Below are 24,074 nucleotides of genomic sequence, written 5' to 3' on the forward strand. Positions count from 1 at the left end.
ACAGACGTACCCCCCCAACCAAAACCAAAACTTAAGAGTAGAGTTTCCCAACTATTTACCAGTGCCCTTGGTTAGAAGTATAGCAGAGCTCTTAACTCTGATCTTCAGAGAAGACAGGGAGAACCTTAAGAAGTTCATCCAATGATCCTAGTGTGCCATAAAATATTACCATTTTCTATGTGGCTATGTGTGAAAAAGATTGGAAAGTACTTCTCTAAAGAAACTCTTGTACATAAGGAGACATGTACAAAAATATCCATTACCACATCGATTGTAATGGTGAAAAATTGTAAGAAACCTAAATGTCAAATGGAGAAGAGATAAATAACGGTTTTAGAAGAACAGAATTAAATAAACAAAACAAACAAGCAATATAGGTACATCTATTAACCTAATAATCTCAAAATAATAATATTTTGTGAACAAAGCAAGTCACAGAAGGATATGTACTTTTTATGCCGTTTTTATTAAGTTTTAAAAGAAGTTTCAAAGACTGCCAGTAGCCCACCAAAATTCCTGACCTTCAACAGCAATAGAGATGCAGCTGGAATGAGGCTTCCCAGCTAGGTAAGGAATTATCTGGGCTTCCTTGCAGCTATTTATGGTCTTGTGACTAACTCTTGCCAATGAAATGTTAGCAAAAGTGATGACTGCAATTTCCACCTTGGAAGTCTCTGGTCCTAGGCTTACACCCTTGTTCCTTCCCCACCCTCTGCTGGATTAGGAACAACTAGTGAGAGCTTGGAAGAAAACGGTTTCCTGAAAGACTATATGAAATAGATTCACTTTCTAACCCCAGCTGTCATATACAGAAATAAACTTCTATATCATGTAAGCCACTGAATTTTAGGAATCCTTTGTTGTAGCAGTTTAGCCTTTTACCCTAACAAATATATAAAATAACGTGATATATTTTTCATGAATATATATTATGTACCTAAAATACAAAACCATAGAATGGAATGATGAATCTAAAACAATTGTTTACCCTTGAGGGGGAAGAAAAGGTAAAGGCATTAGGGAAAAAGACCCAAGAGACTTCAACTCTATATTTTATCCTTAAATTTAGTGATACAAACAGTGCTCATTATGTTAATCTCTATATATATTTGTCTAAAATAGTTCATAATAAAGAATTTGGATGAATGTGTGGACAAGAGTATGTAATAAATTTTAATATAACATTTGCCTTATAACTTCTTTCTTTTCCTCTTCCATTGATTCTATTTATATCATCATTACCATCTTATTATTATTATTTTTATTATTATATGCTAAAACATTTCAGGTTAATTACTTACTTTCCTGATCTTCTGGATCATTTCCTTCATACTTAGTCCCCTGGATAAACTGTAAAATGTTCTGCTTAAAGAACCTCTGGGCCAGATCCAATACATTTTCTCCATTATCATTGAAGGCTTTTAAACCTTGTGTTGCACTGCTCATTCTACTGAGTAAGAACTTAAAACAGTGAAGGTGGCCCTCCATGGCTGCTAAGTGAACTATAGGTAAGGGGAAAAAAAAGAATTTAATTTTAAAATTGAAATTATAATAACTTGAAAAAAAAATAACACTTTAGCTCTAATCCTTATAGAGAATGACTATCTTTGCCCCATATGACAGGGACTTTCCCATTTTTCCAGTCTTCATCTCTTTACACAGTCAGCCTTCTAGTCATGCCAAAGCAGTAGACTAAATGGTTGAATGGTTACACTTACTGGGAGTGCAGAGAGACAAGATGAGGGTCACCAAAGAGCAGGCCCCAGAAAATTATCTTAAAGAGTAAAATCCCAATTATGCAGCTTATAATTACATCAGAAAATGCTTATGATGTAAGATAAATAAATAAATAAAATTTAGTATTTGGGGGAAAAAGTGGAAGAAATAAACCAAAAAGTCACTATGCAAATATAACTGATACTTTATCACTATGCCTTTGTCACTTTTGTATAACAATTTATTATTTTCATTATGAACAAGAAGACTGGATCAAAACTGCAGACTAAGCACACACACTGACCTCACTATTTCTACCCTAAATCCTTGAAAATAATAGGAAATATATTTTTTAAAGCCACAAAGAACTAAAGAAACAAACAAGAATGCCATGTACAAAACAAGAAATTTTAAGGAATCCCTAAAGAAAGTATATTGGGACCAGACTAAGTGACAGCCATAACCCAAACCTTCTGCAAAAAAAAAAAAAAAGGAATGGTTCTGAGGGTATAACAAGCTTAGAGGCAATAATTTTAAAGACTAAGAGAGTCTTTACATCTCTTAAGAAGTGACTATTTGGGAAATAAGCTAAATCTATGTGCAAACTTTGTGGAGAAGCACGGCAGTGCCCAACTGGCCAGTAGACCTCAAGAGAAACAAGAAGCCCCAGTGTCCAGAAGGTAAGTTGCTGGCACATACCACTCCACCCTTGGTCAGCTGCTCCTTCCACCAAACAACTCCCCCTGAAACTTAAGACTCCTCTAACTGCCTATTCATCATATACGCTTACATTTCTAACTTAACACATCTGTATTAGTCTGTTTACGTTGCTTATAACAAAATACCTGAAACTGCGTGATTTATAAAGAAAAATGACATTTAAGGCTTATAGTTTCTGAGGCTGGGAAGTCCAAAGCCCATCTGGTGGTGGCAACAGTGACCCAAGGGTCTCACATTTCAAGATGGTGGAAGCAGAGAGAGGAGAGAGACAGCAAAAGGCAGACTCTCCTCTTCTTTTAAAGCCCTCAGAACCACACCCCTGACCACCATTTTAATGAATTCACTACTGCAGGTTCCTACAACCCAATCACCTCTTCAAGGTTCCACCTTTCAATTACCATAATAAGATTTCCTACCCTCTTAACAGTCACAGTGGGAGCTAAGTTTCTAATACATAAAACTGGGGGAACACGATTCAAGCTTCAGGGAGTTGTGGGGAAACATAAATCAATATACTACAACATCAGAACTTGGGGAACACGATTCAAGCTTCAGGGAGTTGTGGGGAAACATAAATCAATATACTACAACATCAGAAACTGAACTCCTTATCCTCCTTGCATATTTTCCTCACTTAGTCTTCCCCATCCAAGTTAATGGACACTCCCTCCTATCCATGTTGTTCACGCCAAAAACCTTGAAGCTATCCTTGACTCCCCTTTCTGTCACTCCACACATTTAATCCACTGGCACATCCTATTGCCTGCTTCAAAATATAAACAGAACCCAATTATTTTTCACTATATTTGCTGTCTCTACATTATCCAATCCAAATAGTAGCCTAAATTACTGCATTAGACTCCTACCTGCTCTCCCTATTTTTATCCTTGCCATCCCCACGCCCTCACTGCAGTCTATTATGAACATGATAATCAAAACAATCCTCTTGAACATAAGTCAGATTATGTCACTTCTGTGCTCCAAACCCTCCAAAGGCTTCTGTGACCTCTCTGTACTTCCTCATCTATTATTCACCCCCTCATTTCTGTTTTGACCACACTGACTTGCTGTTACTCAAACACACCAGGCACACTTCTGCCTCAGGAGCTTTACACTTGTTACCTCTTCCTGAAATGTTCTTCCCCCAGGATAGCCACAAGACTTTACCTTATTGTCACTTCCTCAGTGAAGGCTTTCCTGACCACCCTACTTAAACTTCATCCTCTCTAATAACTCTCTACTACTCTTTCCTACTATGTATTTATCCAAACACATATCCCTACTTAATATAATATATATTTTGCTCATTTGTTTTGATGATTGTCTGTCTCTCCCATCACCACCACATGAAGGCAGGGACTTTGTTTTATTTGCTGTGATCACCAGCACCTACAAGCAGGACTGAAACATAGGAGGTGGTCAATAAATGTATGTCAAATTAATGATTTTTTTGAGAGACGTTTGAACACAAGCAGTACAGTCCTGAGGCCACATTCTTAACACTTCTACATTATATTATAAAAAATATACTAAACATGGTTATAAGAGAAAGAAGTTAGATTTTTTTTAATGAGCATACAAGAGACTAAAAAGGATCAGGCATATTTGACAAAAAACAGCATAAAAATGAAAGTGACCCCTATCTTGTACTACACATAGAAAAGTCAGTTCCAGCTGCTTTGGGTATCTAAATGTAATGGTAAAACAACAGAATTTCTAAAAGATAATATTAAGGAATGTCTTCATGACCATAGGGTACAGAAAGATTTTTTTTGAACAGGATACAGAAAGCAGTAGCCATGAAGGAAGAGATTATTAAACTGAATTACAATAAAATTAAAACTTCTATTAATCAAAAGATAACTTAAAAAAATGAAAAAGCAAGCCATATAGTGGAAAAGATAATTGCATGAAAAGATATTTGCAACACATGTAACTGACAAAGAACTTATATCTAGAATATATAAAAAATTCCTACAATTCAATTAGAAAAAGATAGATGACCCAATAAAAAACAGGCAAAAGATTTGAACTGGTAATTCACACAAAAAAATGACCAAATGGCCATTAAACACACAAAATGATGTTCAACATCTTTACTCATCAGGGAAATTATAAATTAAAACCACAATGAAATATTACTATAAAACCATCAGAATGACTAAAACTAAAAAAACTAGTAATATCAAGTGTTAATGAGAAAGTGGAGCATCTGAAACTAGTGGGTGTGTAAATTGATACAACCAGTTGGGAAAAGCTAAGAAAGCCAGACACAAAAGAATACCAATGTCTTATTTTATTCCACAGAGTTCAAAAAGTGAAAAAATGAATTTATATGTTAGAATTTAGTGATTAATTTTGAAGGGGATAAGCAACTGGAAAGACTTCTGGGTGGTAGTAACAGTCTATTTTTGATCAGAATGATGGTTACAGAGAAGTATTCATTTGTGAAAAGTCAATAATCTGTACATTTGAATTGGGTACTTTTCTGTATACATGCTACACTTTCAATTTTTAAAAAATATTTTTAAATGAACAAAATAAGAAGCTAAAAAGAGAATGAGAGCAAAATTAACTCATTTTCAGATACACAAAAATTGACCAACAGACCTTCATTAAATGAACACTAAAATAATGTACTTCAGAAAGAAGCAAAAAGATCCCAGATCTTTTTAAAGGGCTAGAAGATGAGGCCAGGGAGGAGCCAAATTATGAAGGTCCAGCATGCCAAACTAAGGAGTCAGAGGCTCCACAAAAATCCAGGGAGATTCTAAACAGCAAAGTGATTTGATCAGACCTGTTCATATTAGTCTGCCTGGACTTCCCCTTCATGTGTTTGCTTCTTAAGATTCCTTTAAGACATAACTCAAATATCGTTTTCATTCCAACCTCACTGATCTATCCCTCTTCTGAATTTCTACGGCATTTCTTAAAGAAGATATGGTGTCTAGAGCCTAGGTTTCAACTGGCCAGCTTATTGCAGGTTAGACAACTACAGAAGCAAATTAACTCAAATATACTAGTTTAAAAAATAAAAAAGTTGTCTGTTGGGCCAAGAGGTACAAAGTTAAAAAATAAGGACAATAGACTGTAGATAAAGAAAAAAAATCTGGTGGGAAGAGCAGATCTATATTTAATTTTGCTAATTTCTCTTTTGCTGATATGGTTTCAGAAAAAAAAGAAAACCAATCACCTGAGTACCTAACATAGGCATAAGATAAAAAATATTCATGTCAACATGTTTACTACTTCAGTTTTGTGAGGAACTAATAGAATGATGAATTTAAATTTCTTAAACATGATCAAACATTTAAAAGTTTACATTAATGAAAAATTAAAATAATTTTTTTTGTTGAATACCTGGAAGGTTTCCATTGTAGTCCACATCTTCTATGCCACATCCCCATTTAATAAGAAGTTGCAAACAGCCAAGCCGCCCGTGAAAAGCTGCATAATGTACAGGTCTCCATTCTCTCTTATCAGTCACACTGGGATCCTAGAAGTAATATTCACAAGGACTCATTTTCTTTCCATTTTGCAAGGAAAACCCTAAAACTAGCCACTTAATTCCGTAAATGAGAATTGGAGGCTGTTTTTAAAACTGAGACAAACGCAAATATAATAGAAAAACTTAACTGCAGCTACTGATTTGAACACATGAGTTAATAAGATACGAGTAAAACTGTATAAAATAGACTTTTTAAAAAGAACAAATCCAGTCACATGAAATAGTTTTTAAAAAGGAACTTAACTAGTCATTTTACTAGCCACAGATTCCAGACCAATAAAATGAAAGGGATGGATTTAAATAATCAAATCATATCATTGAGAACATAAACAAAAAGTTAATGAAAAAATATTTAAAGGCTTTTCACTTTTTCTCTAACTATAGAAACACCAACTATTACCATAATGTCTTCAATATACGTGGTTCTTTTTTTTATAAAAAGTTATTTTTTTTACAACCACAGGGTAATATTAAAAATAAATATTGCAATAAATAAAATTTCTGGAGAAATAAATCATTTTCTAAATTAGTGTAGAAGTAAGAGTTTCAAAAGAAACACATACATAGACACACAGAAATTCATAAAGATTTACAGCCACCTAGTTAAAATTTGTTTGGAAGATTCAGAAACTTCCCAGTTAAACTCTGAACTGGAATGAAGAACTCACAGCCTCTAAAGTACAGTATACTACTAAACAGGTTTTTTTGAGAGATAGGGGAAGATTTGTCTGAATTATTGCTCCCATGTTTAAAGATGGAAAAGCTAAAGTGAATTTACTTTCCCAAAGTCATATATGGGGTTTAAAAAGTCAGAAAGAGATAACCAATCTACCAAATGCTATTCCATCTATATGATTACACGTTATCACATTATATGATTGTCCTCACCACTCCACTTCGGAGCAGTATTTGTAAAGTGAAAGAATGTCCATGAGTTGCAGCAAGGTGTAAAGGTGTGCATCCACGATCATCTTGAGATGTCATATTTGCTCTATTGATCATAAGGGCCTAAAAATAGAGAAACAGGAATGAGTCTGCATGAATACGAATGTTAAAGCATAAATGCAGATGCAGATTTTTTAAAGGCAAGCAATTTATTAACTTATAGCTAAATTATTATATATGTTCTTACATAAATGTTATAAGCAAACTGTGAGAAATTCTTAGCTAATCCTAAGAAAATGCTTAAAGTCTTTTTCAACATTTTCTAGAAAACATTTATAATACCTGATTTTACATTCTGATTTAAGCATGTACATACAATTTATAAGGCACAATTTTCACAAGCTCAGATTAATAACCATGAAGTTAAAATACTTTAATGCTAAGCTAAGCTAATGAAACTGAAATTTAAACTTCTATTTCAAAAGCAGACCCTTTTATTAGCTGGGTTTTGAACACAATAAAAGGAATTAATCATTAAAGTAACTAGTCTAAGCTCCAAATCAAGCTTCTAACTGCATCTAAGGAGGTTCCATCAGACTTTGCAGTTGGCCCAGTTTCTATCAATGGGTTGTATCATATACATAGCACACTCGTCTATATAATACACAGAGTAATTGGTTTAAAAGAATTATTAGTCCCAATCAAAATCCCAGAAAGTTATTGTGTGAACATCAACAAGATAATTCTAAAGTTTATATGAAGAGGAAAAAGATCCAGAACAGCCAACACAGTATTGAAGAAGAACAAAATTGGATGATCAATACTACCAGACTTAAGTCTTACAATAAAGCTACAGTAATCAAGACAGTGTGGTACTGACCAATGAACAGACAAATAGGTCAATGGAACTGACCAGAGATCATAGAAATAGATGTACATAAATATAGTTAACTTACCATTGACAAAAGAGCAAAGGCAATGCAATAGAGAAAAGACTGTCTTTTCAATAAATGTTGCTGGAACAACCAGACATCACACACACACACACACACACACACACAGAATCTAGATACAGACCTTCCACCCTTCAAAAATTAATTTAAAATGGACCACAGACCTAAATGCAAAACATGAAACAATAAAACACCTGGAAGACAGCATAGGAGAAAATCCAAATGGCCTAGGGTTTGGCAATGGTTTTATAGCAAAAGGCACAATCCATGAAAGAAAGAAATGATAAATTGGACTTCATTAAACTAAAAATTGCTGCACTACAAAAGACACTGTCAAGAGAATAAAAAGAAAATTCACAAACTGCGAGATACATTTGCAAAAGACATACCGGATAAGGGACTGTTGTCCATAACATACAAATAACTTAAAATTCAACAACAAAAAAAGAAGCAACCCAATTTAAAAATGGGCCAAAGACCTAAACAGACACCTCACCAAAGATATACAGGTAACAAATAAGTATATGAAAAGATGCTCCACATTAAATGTCACCAGGGAAATGTAAATTAAAACAAGATAATACCATGCATCTATTAGAATGGCCAAAATCCAGAACGCTGAAAATACTGAATATTGGCGAGGATGTGGGCAACAAAAACTCTCACTCATTGCTGGTTGTGAATGCAAAATGGTACAGCTACTTTGGAAGACAATTTGGCAGTTTTTCACAAAATTGTACATAATCTTACCATACAATCCTGCACTTGCACTCCTTGGTATTTACCCTAAGGAGCTGAAAACTTATGTCCACACAAAAACCTAAACATGGATGTTTACAGCAGCTTTAATCATAATTGCCAAAACTTGGAAGCAACTTCATTAGGTGCCTGGACAAACAAACTGTAGTACATCCAGAAAACAGAATATTATTCAGCACTAAAAAGAAATGAGCGTCAAGCCATACTACTGAGTGAATGAAGTCAGTCTGAAAAGGCTACATGCTGTATGATTCCAACTACATGACATTCTGGAAAAGGCAAACCTATGGAGACAGTAAACAGATTAGTGGTTGCCAGCCATGAGAGGGAAAGGGAAGGATGAATAGGTGGAACACAGAGGATTAGGGTAGTGAAACTATAATGGTAGACACATGTCGTTATACATTTGTTCAAACCCATAGAATATACAACACCAAGAGTAAACTCTAATGTATACTATGGACTTTGGGTGATTATGATGTGTCAATGTAGGTTCATCAAATGATGTAACAAATGTACCATCCCAGTGGAGTATGTGGATAACTAAGGATGCTGTGCATGTGTGGAGACAGGGTAAATGGCAATCTCTGTATCTTCCGCTCCATTTTGCTGAATCTAAAACTGCTCTAAAAAAAATTATTAGTTTTTTTCTCCATCAGCCTTTTTTTTTTTAGTGACTGGGTGGTACAGGGATCAAACCCTGGACCTTGGTGATGTCAATGCCACGCTCTTACTAACTGAGCTAACTGGAAAACCCCTCATTTTGGGGTTTTTTTTTTTCCTTTTTCTTTTTCTTTTTAACCAGTCTACATTTACCAGTATCTCAGCAAACATTTAGGTTTACTCAGCCATAATTTCTATTAAGAGTTTTAGGAAGAATAATCTCCATGATATTGTCCGATTCCCATTAACTAACTAGCCAATAATCATAATAAACGATATATTGAGTGCTTACTGTGTTTTAAAAGTCATGAAGAATATGAAGACCTATCATCCTAGGGAATTAGGACATACATAGAGATGAAGATGATTAATCAACTATACAAAGTGGTCTTTCATAAGCAACAACTATATAGTATAGTAATAAAAAAGCACTACAAAAGCTCTCAGATAAGAGAGATCACTTTGAGGAAGAGAAGGAAAATCAAGGGAGAGGAATTAGGGAATTAGGACATACGTAGAGATGAAGATGATTAATCAACTATACAAAGTGGTCTTTCATAAGCAACAACTATATAGTATAGTAATAAAAAAGCACCACAAAAGCTCTCAGATAAGAGAGATCACTTTGAGGAAGAGAAGGAAAATCAAGGGAGAGGAAGTGACTTTAACTAATTCATTTGATCCTGATGTCCCTTAAAGTTACAAGACAGTAGTAACTTTACAATGGTTGGACCTACAATTTTTCCACTTTACAATGGTGTGAAATATGGTTTCTACTCCTTCAGTAGAAACCATATTTCAAGTATTATATAACCACTCTCTTTTTCATTTTTTGTACAGTATCCAGTAAATTACGTAAGATATTTAACACTTTATTATAAAATCGGCTTTGTGTTAGATAATTTTGTCCAACTTTAGGCTAATGTAAGTGTTCTGAGCATATTCAAGACATGCTAGGCTAAGCTATGATGTTCAGTAGGTTAGGTGTATTAAACACATTTCTGCCAATATTTTCAACTTAAGATGGATTTATCAGGACATAACCCCATCATAAGTCAAGAAGCAACTACACTGTATTTTCTCCTTCCTCTCATTGCCTAGTTTCTCAAATTAATACCTTGATGCTTCAACTTCAAATCCACCTGCAAACTGGTTGCCATCCCTATTACTGCATAAAAATACAGCCAACCTCCCCCTATAGGGAGTACTAGTCCCCTTAGTTTTATCCTGTAACTGACATTCTGCCTACCTTCTTAAAATAAAGTTCTTAGCTCACTTCCACAGCCATAATTGATCCTGGCTCTCCTATCTTTCTGATCTCCCTTCTCTGAAATCTTTACTCATGTCTGTTTCCTCCCATACCTACTACTAACATTCTTCAACATTCAGTCTTCAACACTCTAAACTCTTCTCTATACTTAATTATTCCTGAAATCTTTGTCTTCAGCACTCTTTTCAACTTCCTGGACCTTCTCTACCTGAATGACCCAGAGGTACCTTAAACTCAACATGTGCCAAATTGAAGTCAACATCTTTCCCTCCAAATCTTCTCTGCCTTCCAGATTTCCCTATCCATTGTATCATAATTAGTCATTCTAACTGAAACCTTTAAATTCTCATTATATGCTGTCAATGCCTGTTTTGCAAGACATCTTGACTAATTTTCTTTCTTTCCCTCTGCCACCACCTGATTTTATCCTCTCTGGTTAGTGATAACAACAAAAATCTCTAACTGGTCTTCTTACCTTTAAACTGTCTCTTCATTTCTGGTAATCCTGGACACACGTTGCCAGAAAAATTTCCTTAAATACTGCTTTCATTACCTCTTTCCCTGTTAATCTCTATGTGAATGTATATGTATGTGTACATACAAACATATATACTCCCTTTCCTACAGATGAACCCAAAATCTTTATTCTACTTCTAAGACATTTTAACAAATCTGGCCTATCCAAACTTAGTTCATAACAATCCACACCACCAACCATCTATACTCAGTCAAACTCATATAATGATATATTCCCTGAACACATCTCCATTTTCCAGTTCAGGGCCTTTACATAGAAGTATAGCACAGAGGTTAATAGGACAAGTCTAGGTTCAAATCCTGTCTCTGTCACTTGCTTAGGCAAGGTACTTAACACTCTGAATCTGTTTCCTAATCTATAAAAAGGGTAACCATAGAACTGCTGTGTTAAATGAGATGATACATGAGAGACTGTGATTGACACATAATAAATGTCCAGTAGATGATAATCATTATTTTGATTTGCTCTTCACATATTCCTTGCCTACAATGCTTCCTCACTACTTAACTCTTTAAAATCAATCCATTCTTAAAAGCCTTGGCTGATGTTTTATTTTCTCCTTTTATGATTCCTCTACCTCTTCCTAAGTTCTACAATTCTTCTCACCTATACTTTTCATTAGAATCTTAATCATAGACTTTGCTTTGTATTGTTTTGTAACTCACTGAGTTCCTGTCACTTCAAACAGAATCTCAGGCTTCTTACAGGCAGGGACTATTTGCTTATATGATTCTGTATTCCTCCAAATTCCAGTCTATTTCAGTACACTGATTAAATCTAATTATTCTAACAAACCAGATTCTGCCAAGTATTAATGTGTTGCCCTGGCCAGGAAATTCATTTAGTAGTGAATTTTAGGCATGACAAGTTCTTAGTCTGTTAGGGCTACTATGACAAAACACCATAAACTGGGTAGCTTAAAAACAACAGAAATTTATTTCTCACAGTTCTGGAGTCCGGGAAGTACAAGCTCAAGGTGCTGGCAGATTCTGTTTCTTGGAAGGACCTGGTCCTCACAGATGGTGCCTTCTCATACATCCTTATATGGTGAAAGGAGCTAGCTAGCTCTTTGAGGCCTCTTTTATAAGGGCACTAATCACCTCCCAAAAGGTCCCACTCCCAATATCATCACCATGGAGGGGTTAAGATTTCAACATATTTATTTTGAGGGGATACAAATATCCAAACCATAGCAGCAAGCTATAAAGGAGATAATCTGGGCATGTCTCTGACATCTCTCAAAACCATCCGAACAGACAGCCAATTACTTCAGAGACAAAAGGATCTCTGGTTTCATACCACTTATTTAAGTGGATAGTTGATATCAAATTATCTGAGTCATGGAATCCAGTTAAGTTCTTGTTTAGGAAATATACCTAAATCTATTAGATCAAATAATTAAAATAATAGACCAACAAAACTATGCTAAAATAACTGAATTCACTGAATTAATAAAAAGAAACCAAAGTTATTATTACCTGCATACAAGCATCCTGACCCCGGATTGCAGCTATGTGAGCTGCTGTCCAACCTCTCGTAGTTACTTGTGTGATATCAGCTCCATGCCAAAGCAGCCAATGAAGACACTAAGTTAAGAAAATAACTGTGTTAACAAGTGATAAGGTAGATGTTTTTAACATTTTAAAAAATTTTTATCTTTTAAAATAGTTTTTTCTGTATATCTCTTAAATTTAGCCTATTAGTATGAAATTTCCACTGTAGCCTGAGAAGCATCATAAGTGAATGAGGGAACAAGGTGTAAGAAAAACAAAAGCACAAGCACAACAACATGGTAGCCAACAGTTGGCCTAATTGTTGGGTAAATGATACGAAGTAGTGAAAACTGTGGCAAACTGGACACCACATTCCTTGTCTAGAAGGTGTAACACTATTCATTTACAATCAGTTGCTTCTGTAAGTGAAATGCTGATCCAATGTTGTTAAATATTCTGTTTGACCAACACTGTGCAAGCCAAACAAAACATACCAATGTCCCAAATTCAATCAAAGGCTGCCTGTTTGCAATCTCTACCACAGATTTTTCAGTGGTTCCAGGAGCTTTTGTGCCAGAGCAAACATTCTTATTCCAATCGTATATTCTAAAAAAATGGCTTATTAAACAAGAAAAAAGAGGAAGGACATCAAATGCATCTTAAGATTTTTAAAAATTACCCTAAGTCTCAATATAATACAGATTGGCTTGGAGGTCTGTGCTACATATGGGGTACTGTCTTCAGTTCAAGTTCGTAGATTCTACCTCCAAGAAGCCTCTTTCTTTTTAAAAGAATTGATTGTATTATTGGGTTACATTCTCACATTGGTCACAGCCATATCATTTGTTGAAAAGGCTTATCATTTAGGTAATGTTTTCCTATCAGAGATTAATGACCAATAAGATATTTATTTTAAAAGGTCAACCTCACTAATAATCACAGTAAGTCATTTATTTATTCACTGAATATTTACAGAGAGACTAATATGTGCTAGTGCTTACCACTCATTGTTCAGGTACTAGAGAATAAAGCCACTGTAAACATTCATATACTCACTTTGCATTTCTCTTGGATAAATATGTAGAAGAGGTTTTGTTAGGACATAAAATAAGTATATGGTTAACTTTATAAAAAAACCACCTTCGGGGCCGGCCCGTGGCTCACTCGGTAGAGTGCGGTGCTGATAACACCAAGGCCACGGGTTCGGATCCTATATAGGGTAAATATGTAGAAGAGGTTTTGTTAGGACATAAAATAAGTATATGGTTAACTTTATAAAAAAACCACCTTCGGATCCGTGTACTAGTCAGTGCAAAAAAAAAAAAAATCTGCCCCACTGTTTTGCAAAGTGGTTATACCATTTTACATTCCCACCAACAACGCATGAGAGTTTCAGTTTCTCCATGTCCCTGTCAACACTTGATATAGTCACTTCTTTTTATTTTGGGTGGTTGGGAGGTTGTTGCCATTTTTATAGGTGTGTAGTGGCATCTTGTGGTTTAAATTTGCATTTCCCTAGAGCACACCCTTGTAACACCAAGGTCAAGGGTTTGGTTCCCAGTACTGGCCAGCTGCCAAAAACAAAAAACAAAACAAATAAATAAATTTGCATTTCCCTAACAGCTAATGATGTTGAACATCTTTTCGTATGCTTATCTGTCATCCATATGTCCTCTTTGAGAAAGTGTCTATTGAAATCTTTTACCCATTAAAATTTTTTTTTTCTTACTGTTGAGTTCTGAAAGTTCCTTATACAATCTGGCTACGCGTTTTTAGTCAGGAATATGATTTGCAAAGACTTTATCCTATGTTTTCTTCTAGAAGTTTTATAAGTCTAAGATTTACATTTATCTATTACCTGTTTTGAATAAATTTTTACATATGGTGCCAGATATGGGTCAAGGTTCATTTTCTTACATATAAATGTCCAATTGTGCCAGCACCATTTAATGAAAATACTATCTGTTCTCCACTGAATTACATTTGCATTTTTGTCAAAAAAAAATCAACTGGCCAATCATCAGAAATGGCTAAGTGAGGAACCTGGCAAATCCTCCACAAGAACCAATGATCAAGCTAGACAAAATTGTCAAAAACAAACATTTAAAGACTCTAGAAATTGACCAAAGGCATAAATAAAATGTGAGGCATTTATTCAAGAAAATCTACTGAATCTCAGTAAGAACAGGGAGACTCTGTGGTGTTCTTAGCCTGGGTCTACAATTATCCTCTATCCCCAGCTCCATAAAGAATAAAGAAGTCCTACTAGGGTGGACAGCTCCATTGCCCTGCTAGTAGGAGTAACTTTATTTGGAACTGAACATGAAAAATTCCATGCCCAGGTACATTGTCAAAAACAATTCTGATCTCATGGCGAACAATCTGGGAAAAGCAACATCAGAGCTAGCCTGATGTCATGATACTGGTTAGAGCAAGCAATAAAACTAAAGGCCACCCAAAAAATTAATAGGGAAATCTAAAAAATGAGACAGCCAAGTGGGTCTTCCTAAGATTCCATTTATCCTTTGTAATCTAAAAAGTTGTATGCATGTACAAGACTGCTCACACTCAGGAAAGACTGAAGCGGGCCTAAATTGGCTAGTCATCCCTGGCTAACCACAAGGCCTTGCAAACACATTAAAAAAAAAAAAAAGTTGAGCTGACTTGTAAATTGCTTTGAAAACATTCCTCAAGACACACACAGACCCATCAGTAAAATATGAAATCTTTACTGGCTCGAAGTATTTTAGCACATCCTCTGACCAATCACTAGCTGACCAGTAAACTATACTGACCCAGAAGTGATCCTCTAGAAAGTCAGGCTTAAAGAAAAACACAACAATTAAAAACAAGAAGAAGAAGAAGCCGAGCAAACATCAGCAACCACACACTGTGGGAGAAACAGACTTCACACAATTAGTCCAGACAAGTCACTAAAAAAAACAAAAAGGGCTGGTCGGTTAACTCAGTTTGTTAGACCATGATGTAGTACCCAGACCAAGGATTTGGATCTCCCATACTGGCCAGCTGTAAAAACAGAAACAAAAACAAACAAACAGTAACAACCACCCCTGGGCAGGGGATGGGGGAGAAGGATCAGAATCCAGAGTTGCTACGATATATTATCTAAAATGCCCAGTTTTCAAAATGTCAGGTCAAACTAAAAACTTCTAAGTCATACAAAGAAAACAAGAATGTGTAACCCACACACATGAAAAAAGGCTCTGAACAGAAACTGTCCCTGAGGGGGCCCAGGTATTAGATTTAGCAAGACTTCAGGGCAGCTGTTATAAATATGTTCAGAGAATTAAAAAAAACTATGTTTAAAGAATTGAAGGAAAGTATGATGACAATGACTCATCACAGAAAAATATAGGTAAAGACAGAAATTATAAAAGAACCAAATGGAAATTCTGGAATTGAAAGTTATATCTGTAATGAAAAGTTCACTAGAAGGGGCTCAATAGCAGATATCATCTGACAGAAGAAAAAATAAAGACTAATTAAGTATAGCTTTCACCAATTGCTAATATAGTGATTATTTTATACTACTAACATGTAAGTATCACAAGTCTTAACAAATTTCAGAAAGGGTAACAAAATGTAAGTGTCAATGCAGTACTCAAGGAGAGATTTAAGAGATGATCTTTAAGCAGAAATAAAGGCACTAAAATCTTTTGGTTAATAGTTATTTTCATTAAAAATTCCACAACATTTCTTGAACATCTGCTATGCAGTATGCTAGACACTAAAATATAAATATAAATTTAATTCAACAAATTTAGCAATATAACAAACATTTATCAAGAAACTACAGTGTGACCCAATATGCCAGATACTAACATCCATGCTAGATGTTATGTAAAAAAGATGAATAAGATCCAAATGGTAACTTCAAAGAACTCAAAATATAATAGAGAATACAATTCAACGAGCAATACAATTTTTAAAATGTGTAAGATTTAGGGGTAACACTAAGTAGCTAGTTGAGGGATACTGAGGGGGAATACACAGAAGGCTTTAACAAGTTGGTGCTTCCTGACCTGGGCTTCAACCAGGTAATCAGCAGGAAGAGGTGAGAACAGTACGAAATAATAGACTAGTTTGGGAAAAGATAATAGTTACTAGTACTCCAATAAATAAAACGAGTTGATGGGAGATGAGGTTGGAGAGATAAGTTGTACCGTGTTAAATAGTTTGAACTTTATCCTACAGCAGACAGAGAATCACTACAGGGTTTTAAGTAATATCAGATTTTAGTTTTACAGAGAAAACTTTGTATATAGGATATAGAGTAGAGGTGGATGAGACAAGAAAAGAAGAAAATCAATTATATGTAAGGCAATGGCTATGAGGATGAAGAGGACAAATTCGGGAGACAAAGATGGAACAGAACAAACTGATGTAGTGACCAGTTCTCACTGCATCAATGTGCATCATAAAGTGCACCTTCACCTAGACATATGTTGATAATGTGTTTTGCTTCTCTGAAACACTGAGACAACTCAATAATAATTCAAAGGCTATTACCCTGGAAAGCTAAGAAAGGGAGGGAAAAGAACAATGGTTTTAGTTTCAGACCAATTGAATTTGAGATGCCAGTCAGATATGCATAAGCTATTGATTAAGCATCTGATACATAATCCAAAAGTCAGGAGAGAAAGCAAATAAATGAATTACGTAGAAGTGATAAAGCCAAAGAAGTATAAAAGACTGCCTGGAGAGAGAGTATAAAGTAGGAAAGAGAAGGCCAATGGCAGAAGTGTAAAGAATACCTACATATATACAGAGTAGGGAGGGTAAGTTAACCAAAGAAGACTAAGTGAGAGTAATCAGAGATGCTGAAAGGGTACCAGGAAAGAGATGAAATAAACGGTATATAAAGATGTCCTCTTTGAATATGGCAGAGTAAAATCAGTATTTTTCCCCTTCTCTCCAAAATTACCCAAAAACAAAGACCAAGAAAAACAAAAAGAAAACTCCAACTTTGATGAAATTAGAAGACATCTGTAACCCAACCACAAAACAGATGATAAAGCTGCAGATTGAACAAGGATGTGGGAGGAAACAGCAGAGAGATACCTACCCTGGGCTATAAGCTCACAAAAAACCATCAAGGTACTTTTTTCCCAAGTGAGAAGAATCCTCTGACAGGTCAAAGCAAAACTCCCTTCTTCACAACAATTCAAGTGATAGAGACACAAACTGATAGAGATTCTCCAGACCAGATTTAGTTACAAGAAGCAGAGAAGTTCAACAACAAAGGAGAAATCACAGAAAACAGCCATATTTGTAGAAAGTAGCCTGTGTTTGTGTGGCAGGGGTGAAAAAGAGAATGACCTACTATGGCTTACAGGCTGGGGAAATGTTGTAACTAAAAATAAGCCCCGCACACACAACCTTGAATAATGAGAAAAATTCCAGTTTTGTACACAGTCCAAAAATAAGAAGACTTGCATAAAAATATTCACTTAAGCATTGTCTGTACCAGTTAAAATTGAAACAATTAAATATACTTCAATAGGAAAATGTACACCGAGGTAAAAGATTCAGATCCCTGTACTGGCCAGCCACCAAAAAAAAAAAAAAAAAAAAAAAAACCCCAACAAAAAAAGAAAAATGGATATATTCTGATATCATTCTAAGAATAAACTATTACAACATGGCTGAAAGAAATGAATTAGAGTCCACACATGTAACCACATGGTTAAAACTCAAAAGCATATTGCCAAACAAAAAAAAACAAACTGTAGAATGATATATATAATGTGATGTCATTTATATAAAGTATAATTTCACTCAAAACAATTACATAATTTTGTGTATTAATAGTGTAAAACATAGATGGGAATAATAAACACCAAAATAAAGGTAAGGGTAATAGCTATCGCTGGAGTTGAAAGGAGAGGAATGGCAACTGAGAGGGGTGCTCAGGGACTTCAAATGTATGGGCAATATTGAATTTCTTTTCTAAAAATCTGAAGCAACCATAGCAAAAATGTTAGGATAAGTATTCATTATGTTAACCTCTATAAGTTATCCTCTATGTTTGAACCCAGACACCATATTATGAGGAAGCAAAAACTAGCCCGGGTGAAGAGACCTCACAAAAAGGCTGACATGAAAAGGAATTAAGGTGCCCAGTCCATAGCTAGCATCAACAACCAGACATCTGAGTGAATAAGCCTTCAAAAGATTCCAGTCCCAGCTTTTGAAACTTCCAGCTGAAGACCAGACTTAATGGAGCAGAGACAGTTGTGCCTGGGATCCAAATTCCTGGTTCACTCATGAGCATAAATAAATGGTTATTTTATGACACTAAGTTTGGGGATAATTTGTTGTAAAACCTAAGTGAAGTGGAACACTCAAATGTTAGACTGAATTGAAAAGAAAAACATTTGTAGTACCTAGCAGAACACCTCAGCTCTGTTCACTAAATTTACAAAATTGCTATCAATGTAAACTTACCTCAGTTTAATAATATGTATATCTTCTTACCTCCAAACTTCCAGAGTGTGCTGCCCAATGTAAAGGTGTAAATTTATGGAGAACATCAACTTCATTAATGCTGGCTCCACGTTCCACTATTTCTGAAAGCTGCTTTACATCTCCAGCTCGTACTGCATCATGTATGCTACCAAAATGCACCTTCTTCCCGGCACCTATTGAAAAATCAAATTTCTTAAAATATATTACAGAACAATGAAAAAAAAGGCCTAAAGCAATGATTCAACAGAAAGCACAAAATCACTTTGGCTTGCCAAATACTTTTCTACAAAGTTGTTTGTGATTAAGGTCTTTATCAGACTTCAAGTGTCAGCTCTGACACATAAAGAGCATGGAGATTGACACTCCCGTTCTTTTATGAAAAAACTGAATAAACCAAAAATCAACTTTTCTTGGACCCATTAGAGAGCTGAGGCCACCCCAAATCTATAGGGACAGGCAAATACAGAGAAACATAGTCGAGTTCAGCTTACCTGGAGCAGAAGCTGCTGGAGCCATAAACTGGTGGAAGCACTTACATGATCATTTTAATGAATTGCCTGGGGCTGTGTATGGACTAGCCTAAGAATAAGAAATAGCTGGGGTCACAGTCCTGGGGAACCCCTACACTTTCATAGATTTTTTGCCTCTAGAAACCCCACCACATTATCACTATGAAAAGCCAAGAAATATGACCTCACGTCTTTGGCAAGGGGAAGGGGGAATACAAACGTTCTGAAATATGTCCAGTGTTCTACACCCCAGTGAAAAAGACTTTACCAGAGCCTTATCTCACATATGCAGATATATTTTATTAACATTTTTCTTATCTTTCTAATCCATATGTCTTATACTAAGAAAGGAATGACAGGTCACAGTTTTTAGTTCATACACTCTAATGTTTTATATTAAATAATTTAATGTACCAAACATCAAGAGTGCATTGTCAAAATTACCATACTAAGAAATATTTTAATGCATATTATAAACTAGAGGCAATAAAGGTACCTAAACATAAACAGACCGTTATTGGAGAAGAAAGAAGGAGTAAAGAGTTCAACTGGAGCACTCCCTAAATAAGACAAACCAAAAAAAGGCATGATTACTGACCTCAGGTTGTTTTGAGAACAACTCACCAACACTTCTGGCCAATGATCTATGCAAACTTATACTACATTTATCTATGTATATATCCTACGCCCACAATCAGACTGTTAATTTTTAAAGGTCTAGAATCATATCTTACACCAGCCTTTAACAAAATGCTATACATGTACCCTAAAATCCTTTCTAAGCATCTACCATGTGCCAGTTATTATAACACAATGTAAAACAGATATGGTTTTAACACATTTTCCTTCCATCAACACTTTAAAATCTATTTGGATAGATACAATGAAAACAAAAACCCCACAGCAACGACCTCAGACAGTATAGATAAAATTAAGAAGGAGAAATCAAAGACATCACAGAGGAGGAGGAAACATTTGAGCAAGATTTTGAGAAAAAATTAAGATATATGCATATGGAGAAGTAAGCAAGAAAGGCACACACACACACACAAACACTTAATAAATGTTTAATGATGTTCATTCCTTAGGTCACACGTTTATTCTTCTCCTTTATTTCAGTACTGCAAGACCTACAAATGGTGTTCTACACTGATCCATAACACTTAATAAATGTTTAATGATGTTCATTCCTTAGGTCACACCTTTATTCTTCTCCTTTATTTCAGTACTGCAAGACCTACAAATGGTGTTCTACACTGATCCATTTTGTACAGGGACACTCTAATTCATCTTATGCAGGAATGCTTCATGCCCTATATTGCATCATAATCCTGTTCCAAACTGCTATTGGTTGGCCACTGCTAGTCCGCAAAACAAATTCCAAACTCTTATTATGACAGTCTATACTCTCTCATAATGTGACTCCATCTAATTTTACAGCCTTCTTCTTACCATATTCCACCCCAATTCATTCATTCATCCATTCATCCATCCACTCATCATTAATTTGGTGTCTACCATAATGATAAAAAGTTAAAGACACGGTCTCTACCCTCAAGAAACGCACAGATTAGTAGAGAAGATATAAACACAAATTATACAATAATGGGGTAAGAGCAATGACAGAAATATTCATAAGAACTTATGGAAGAACAGATGAATTCTAACTCATCTAGGGTAGGAGGGAAGGGAAACATAAAGGATTCCCCGGGGAAAGTAACATCTAAGATGAATCTCCAAGAATGAGCAGGAGTATGCCAGGCAAAGTGGGAGCAGTGAAAGGCATCCTAGACAGTGTGAAAAGTAGGATGTGGTCAAGAAACCACTAAAAAAAAATCTTATCATGGAAGCATAAAGTGGAAGAAGAGGCTAAAACTAGACAAGAGACAGATTATGGTGGAACTTGTAAAAACTTAGACTTGGGCAGACAGTGAAGAATCACTGAGGAATTTTAAGCAGAAGAATTACAATGATTAGATTTGTAATGCTGAGTTGCTATGGCTGGCTGCAGTAAGGGGTATTTACTGGGGAGCAAAAAGGCAAGACCAGAGAGTCAGGGAGACTATGTAAGAAAACAGCTCCATAGCCTGAAAGACTGAGACTAAGATAGTGGCAGCGGGAACAGAAAAGGAGACAGATTCAACAAATATTAATGGAAATAGGATGAACTGAACTTGGATGGATATAGTGAGTGAAACAGGGAAGAGAAATAGGGTAACTTCGGGATGTCTGACTTAGTCACCTAGTGCTGTGCTACCATTAACTGAGACAGCAAACACTGAAGCACAGAGAAGAAGTGCGGATACCAAATTACATTTTGGACATGTTGATCTTGAGGCACCCAGAGAAGATTTCCAGAAGGGAAATATATATATAAGTGTGAAGCTCAGAGAGGAGATGTGGAATTCAGGTTTCAGTGGTAGGTGTGTCTCAGTATTAGAAAGCTTTTTCTGACACCCATCCTCACCCTGTACTGGAACCAATGCACTCTACTGTCCTTAGTCATTATTTGCTCAGTATTTATCTTCACCACTAAGAAAGTATGGTATGTGCCTGTCTTCTTTACCGATATTTCCTTAAACACAGCACATAGTAGGCACCCAATAAATAGGAGGGTATTTCAAAAAGTTCTTGGAAAACTAGAATTAAAAGATAATACAGGGGCTGGCTGGTTGGCTCATTTGGTAGAGCGTGGTGCTGACGACAAAAGGGTTAAGTGTTGAGAAGACTCCCTCATGTTTACTGGATGGATGAATGAAAAACATAGATTTGAGGGACATTAGCAGGATTAAAGCCATGGTACATGACAAGAAAAAGAGGACCAGTGATGGCACCATCAAGTGAAAAAAGCAACATTTAATGAGAGGATGGAAGAAAAGGAGTCAGCAAAGGAAAGGGAGAATGAATACAGTGGAAAGAAGGAAAACTAGGTAAATTAATTTGTCATCTCCACAGGGCCAAATGATGCAGAGAAGTCAAGTAAGAACTTAAAAGGGTTTACAAGATTTAACAAGAGTTGATGTCAATCTAGGCAAGAAGTCTCAAAAAATGCAGATGAAAAAAGGGAGGAAAGCTGAAATGAGGACGGGGGACAGCTGAACAGCTTTGGGACCCACTAAAAATAGATTAAGAACGGGGAAACAGAAGTGTGACGACACGGAAAGGGAAACGCCAGAAAAGGCTTAGGCATTAGCGGGATGAAGTGAAAAAAAGGAAAGTGGCAGAGATACGGGCCAACGAAATAGTTTGACTCACACGGGTTTGCAGTCTCCCTAGAGGAAGTGGAGGCCACCCCGGGCATGGTGCAACCCTTCCGACTCTGGGAAGGAGTTGAGTCCAGGCCCCTGCTGCTGCGACGGTCTTCACTTGATCTCACCCACGAGCTACTGCAGCAGCAGCGGCCGTCTTCGTCGTCGTCACTGGGACAGGGGCCACGGTCCTCCTTTGCTTTCTCCCAGGGGACCCTGCAGCGGGAAACTTCGTCTTCACTTTTTCTCTCCCACAAGCCACTGAGGCGGCGGCTGGAGTCTTCGCTGACACTCACCTCGGAGGAGTCACTGGCCGCGTAGCCTTGGTCTTCACTTACACCGTCCCAAGAACTACTCAGGCTGTGGCCATCGACACTCCCTCCCTCCCAAGAGCCACTGAGGCGGCGGCTGCGGTCGTCACTGACTTTCTCCCCGGAGTCGCTGGTTCGGGGGCCCTGGATTTCACTACCTGCCCCCCAAGTACCACTGAAGCGGAGGCCGCGGTCTTCTCTGACCGTTCCCCAGGAGTCACTAGTTTCGTGGCTGCCAACTTCACTTAAATTCACGTCGCTGCTGCGGAAGCCGCGGCTGTGACGGTAGCCACCATCTCCCCTAATTCTCTCCCGAGAGACACTGCGGTGGTAGGCTAGGTCTTCGCTGACTCTTCTCGAGTCGCTGCGGGAAAAGCTGACGACTTCACTTATTCTTCTTGCGGAGACCCTGGCGCGGCAGTTACCGTCTTCATGTTTTCTTTCTCCGTCGTCGCTGCAACGGAAGTCCTGGTCCTCGCTAACTCTTTCCCTTGACTCGGCGCCACCATGGCCGTATCGGCCGTTTATCCTCCACACGTGGTGGCTAATGCGGCGGCCGCCGTCTTCGTTTGCTACTCCCCGTGAGGCGCTGTGGCGGCGGCCGCCGTCGACCTGTACCTTCTCCTCCAAGTCGCTTTCCAGCGTCCCCTCCAGCAGCGAGGCTAGAGCGGTGGTATAACCATCGCCTTGGAAACGAGTAAACTTCCGGCGTGCTGCGGTCATTTCCGGTTCCTCACGGCCTTACGTCTCTTCCGGCTTCCTTTCACCTTTTTCAAGGCTTCTCCTCTAGAGAACTCGGCCGCTGATACGGACCGGTTTTCGATGGGAATTGTTCGGTCTCACACGAGTCTATCTAGGCCTGTTTCTGGAACGGTCTGTCGTCGATCACGTTCTCCATTTCTCAGCGACCCAAGTGGAGGCCCCAGGATCACAGTCTGCGTAGGTGACCAGTGTGGTGCGGGCCGGGCGGGGCCTTTTCGTCCTTGGCAAACCTAGTATGTTTTTTAAGTGC

General features: G+C 36.9%; 1 protein-coding gene across 1 annotated transcript in view; it reads right to left on the bottom strand.

The window, feature by feature from the left end:
• The window catches only part of ANKRD42 (ankyrin repeat domain 42), a 52,523-nt gene extending 28,738 nt beyond the window's left edge, over positions 1 to 23,785 (bottom strand). The window contains exons 1-6 of the mRNA XM_008568233.1: positions 22,759 to 23,785; positions 19,004 to 19,167; positions 12,491 to 12,598; positions 6,833 to 6,952; positions 5,797 to 5,932; positions 1,302 to 1,502 (exon numbers count right to left, since the gene is read on the bottom strand). Coding sequence (XP_008566455.1) covers positions 1,302 to 1,502; positions 5,797 to 5,932; positions 6,833 to 6,952; positions 12,491 to 12,598; positions 19,004 to 19,167; positions 22,759 to 23,785 — 1,756 coding nt within the window. The remainder of the gene's footprint in view (positions 1 to 1,301; positions 1,503 to 5,796; positions 5,933 to 6,832; positions 6,953 to 12,490; positions 12,599 to 19,003; positions 19,168 to 22,758) is intronic.
• Between the last annotated feature and the right edge of the window lie 289 nt (positions 23,786 to 24,074).

The sequence above is a fragment of the Galeopterus variegatus genome, unplaced genomic scaffold (assembly GCF_000696425.1).
Source record: "Galeopterus variegatus unplaced genomic scaffold, G_variegatus-3.0.2 Scaffold389, whole genome shotgun sequence".
NCBI lineage: Eukaryota > Metazoa > Chordata > Mammalia > Dermoptera > Cynocephalidae > Galeopterus > Galeopterus variegatus.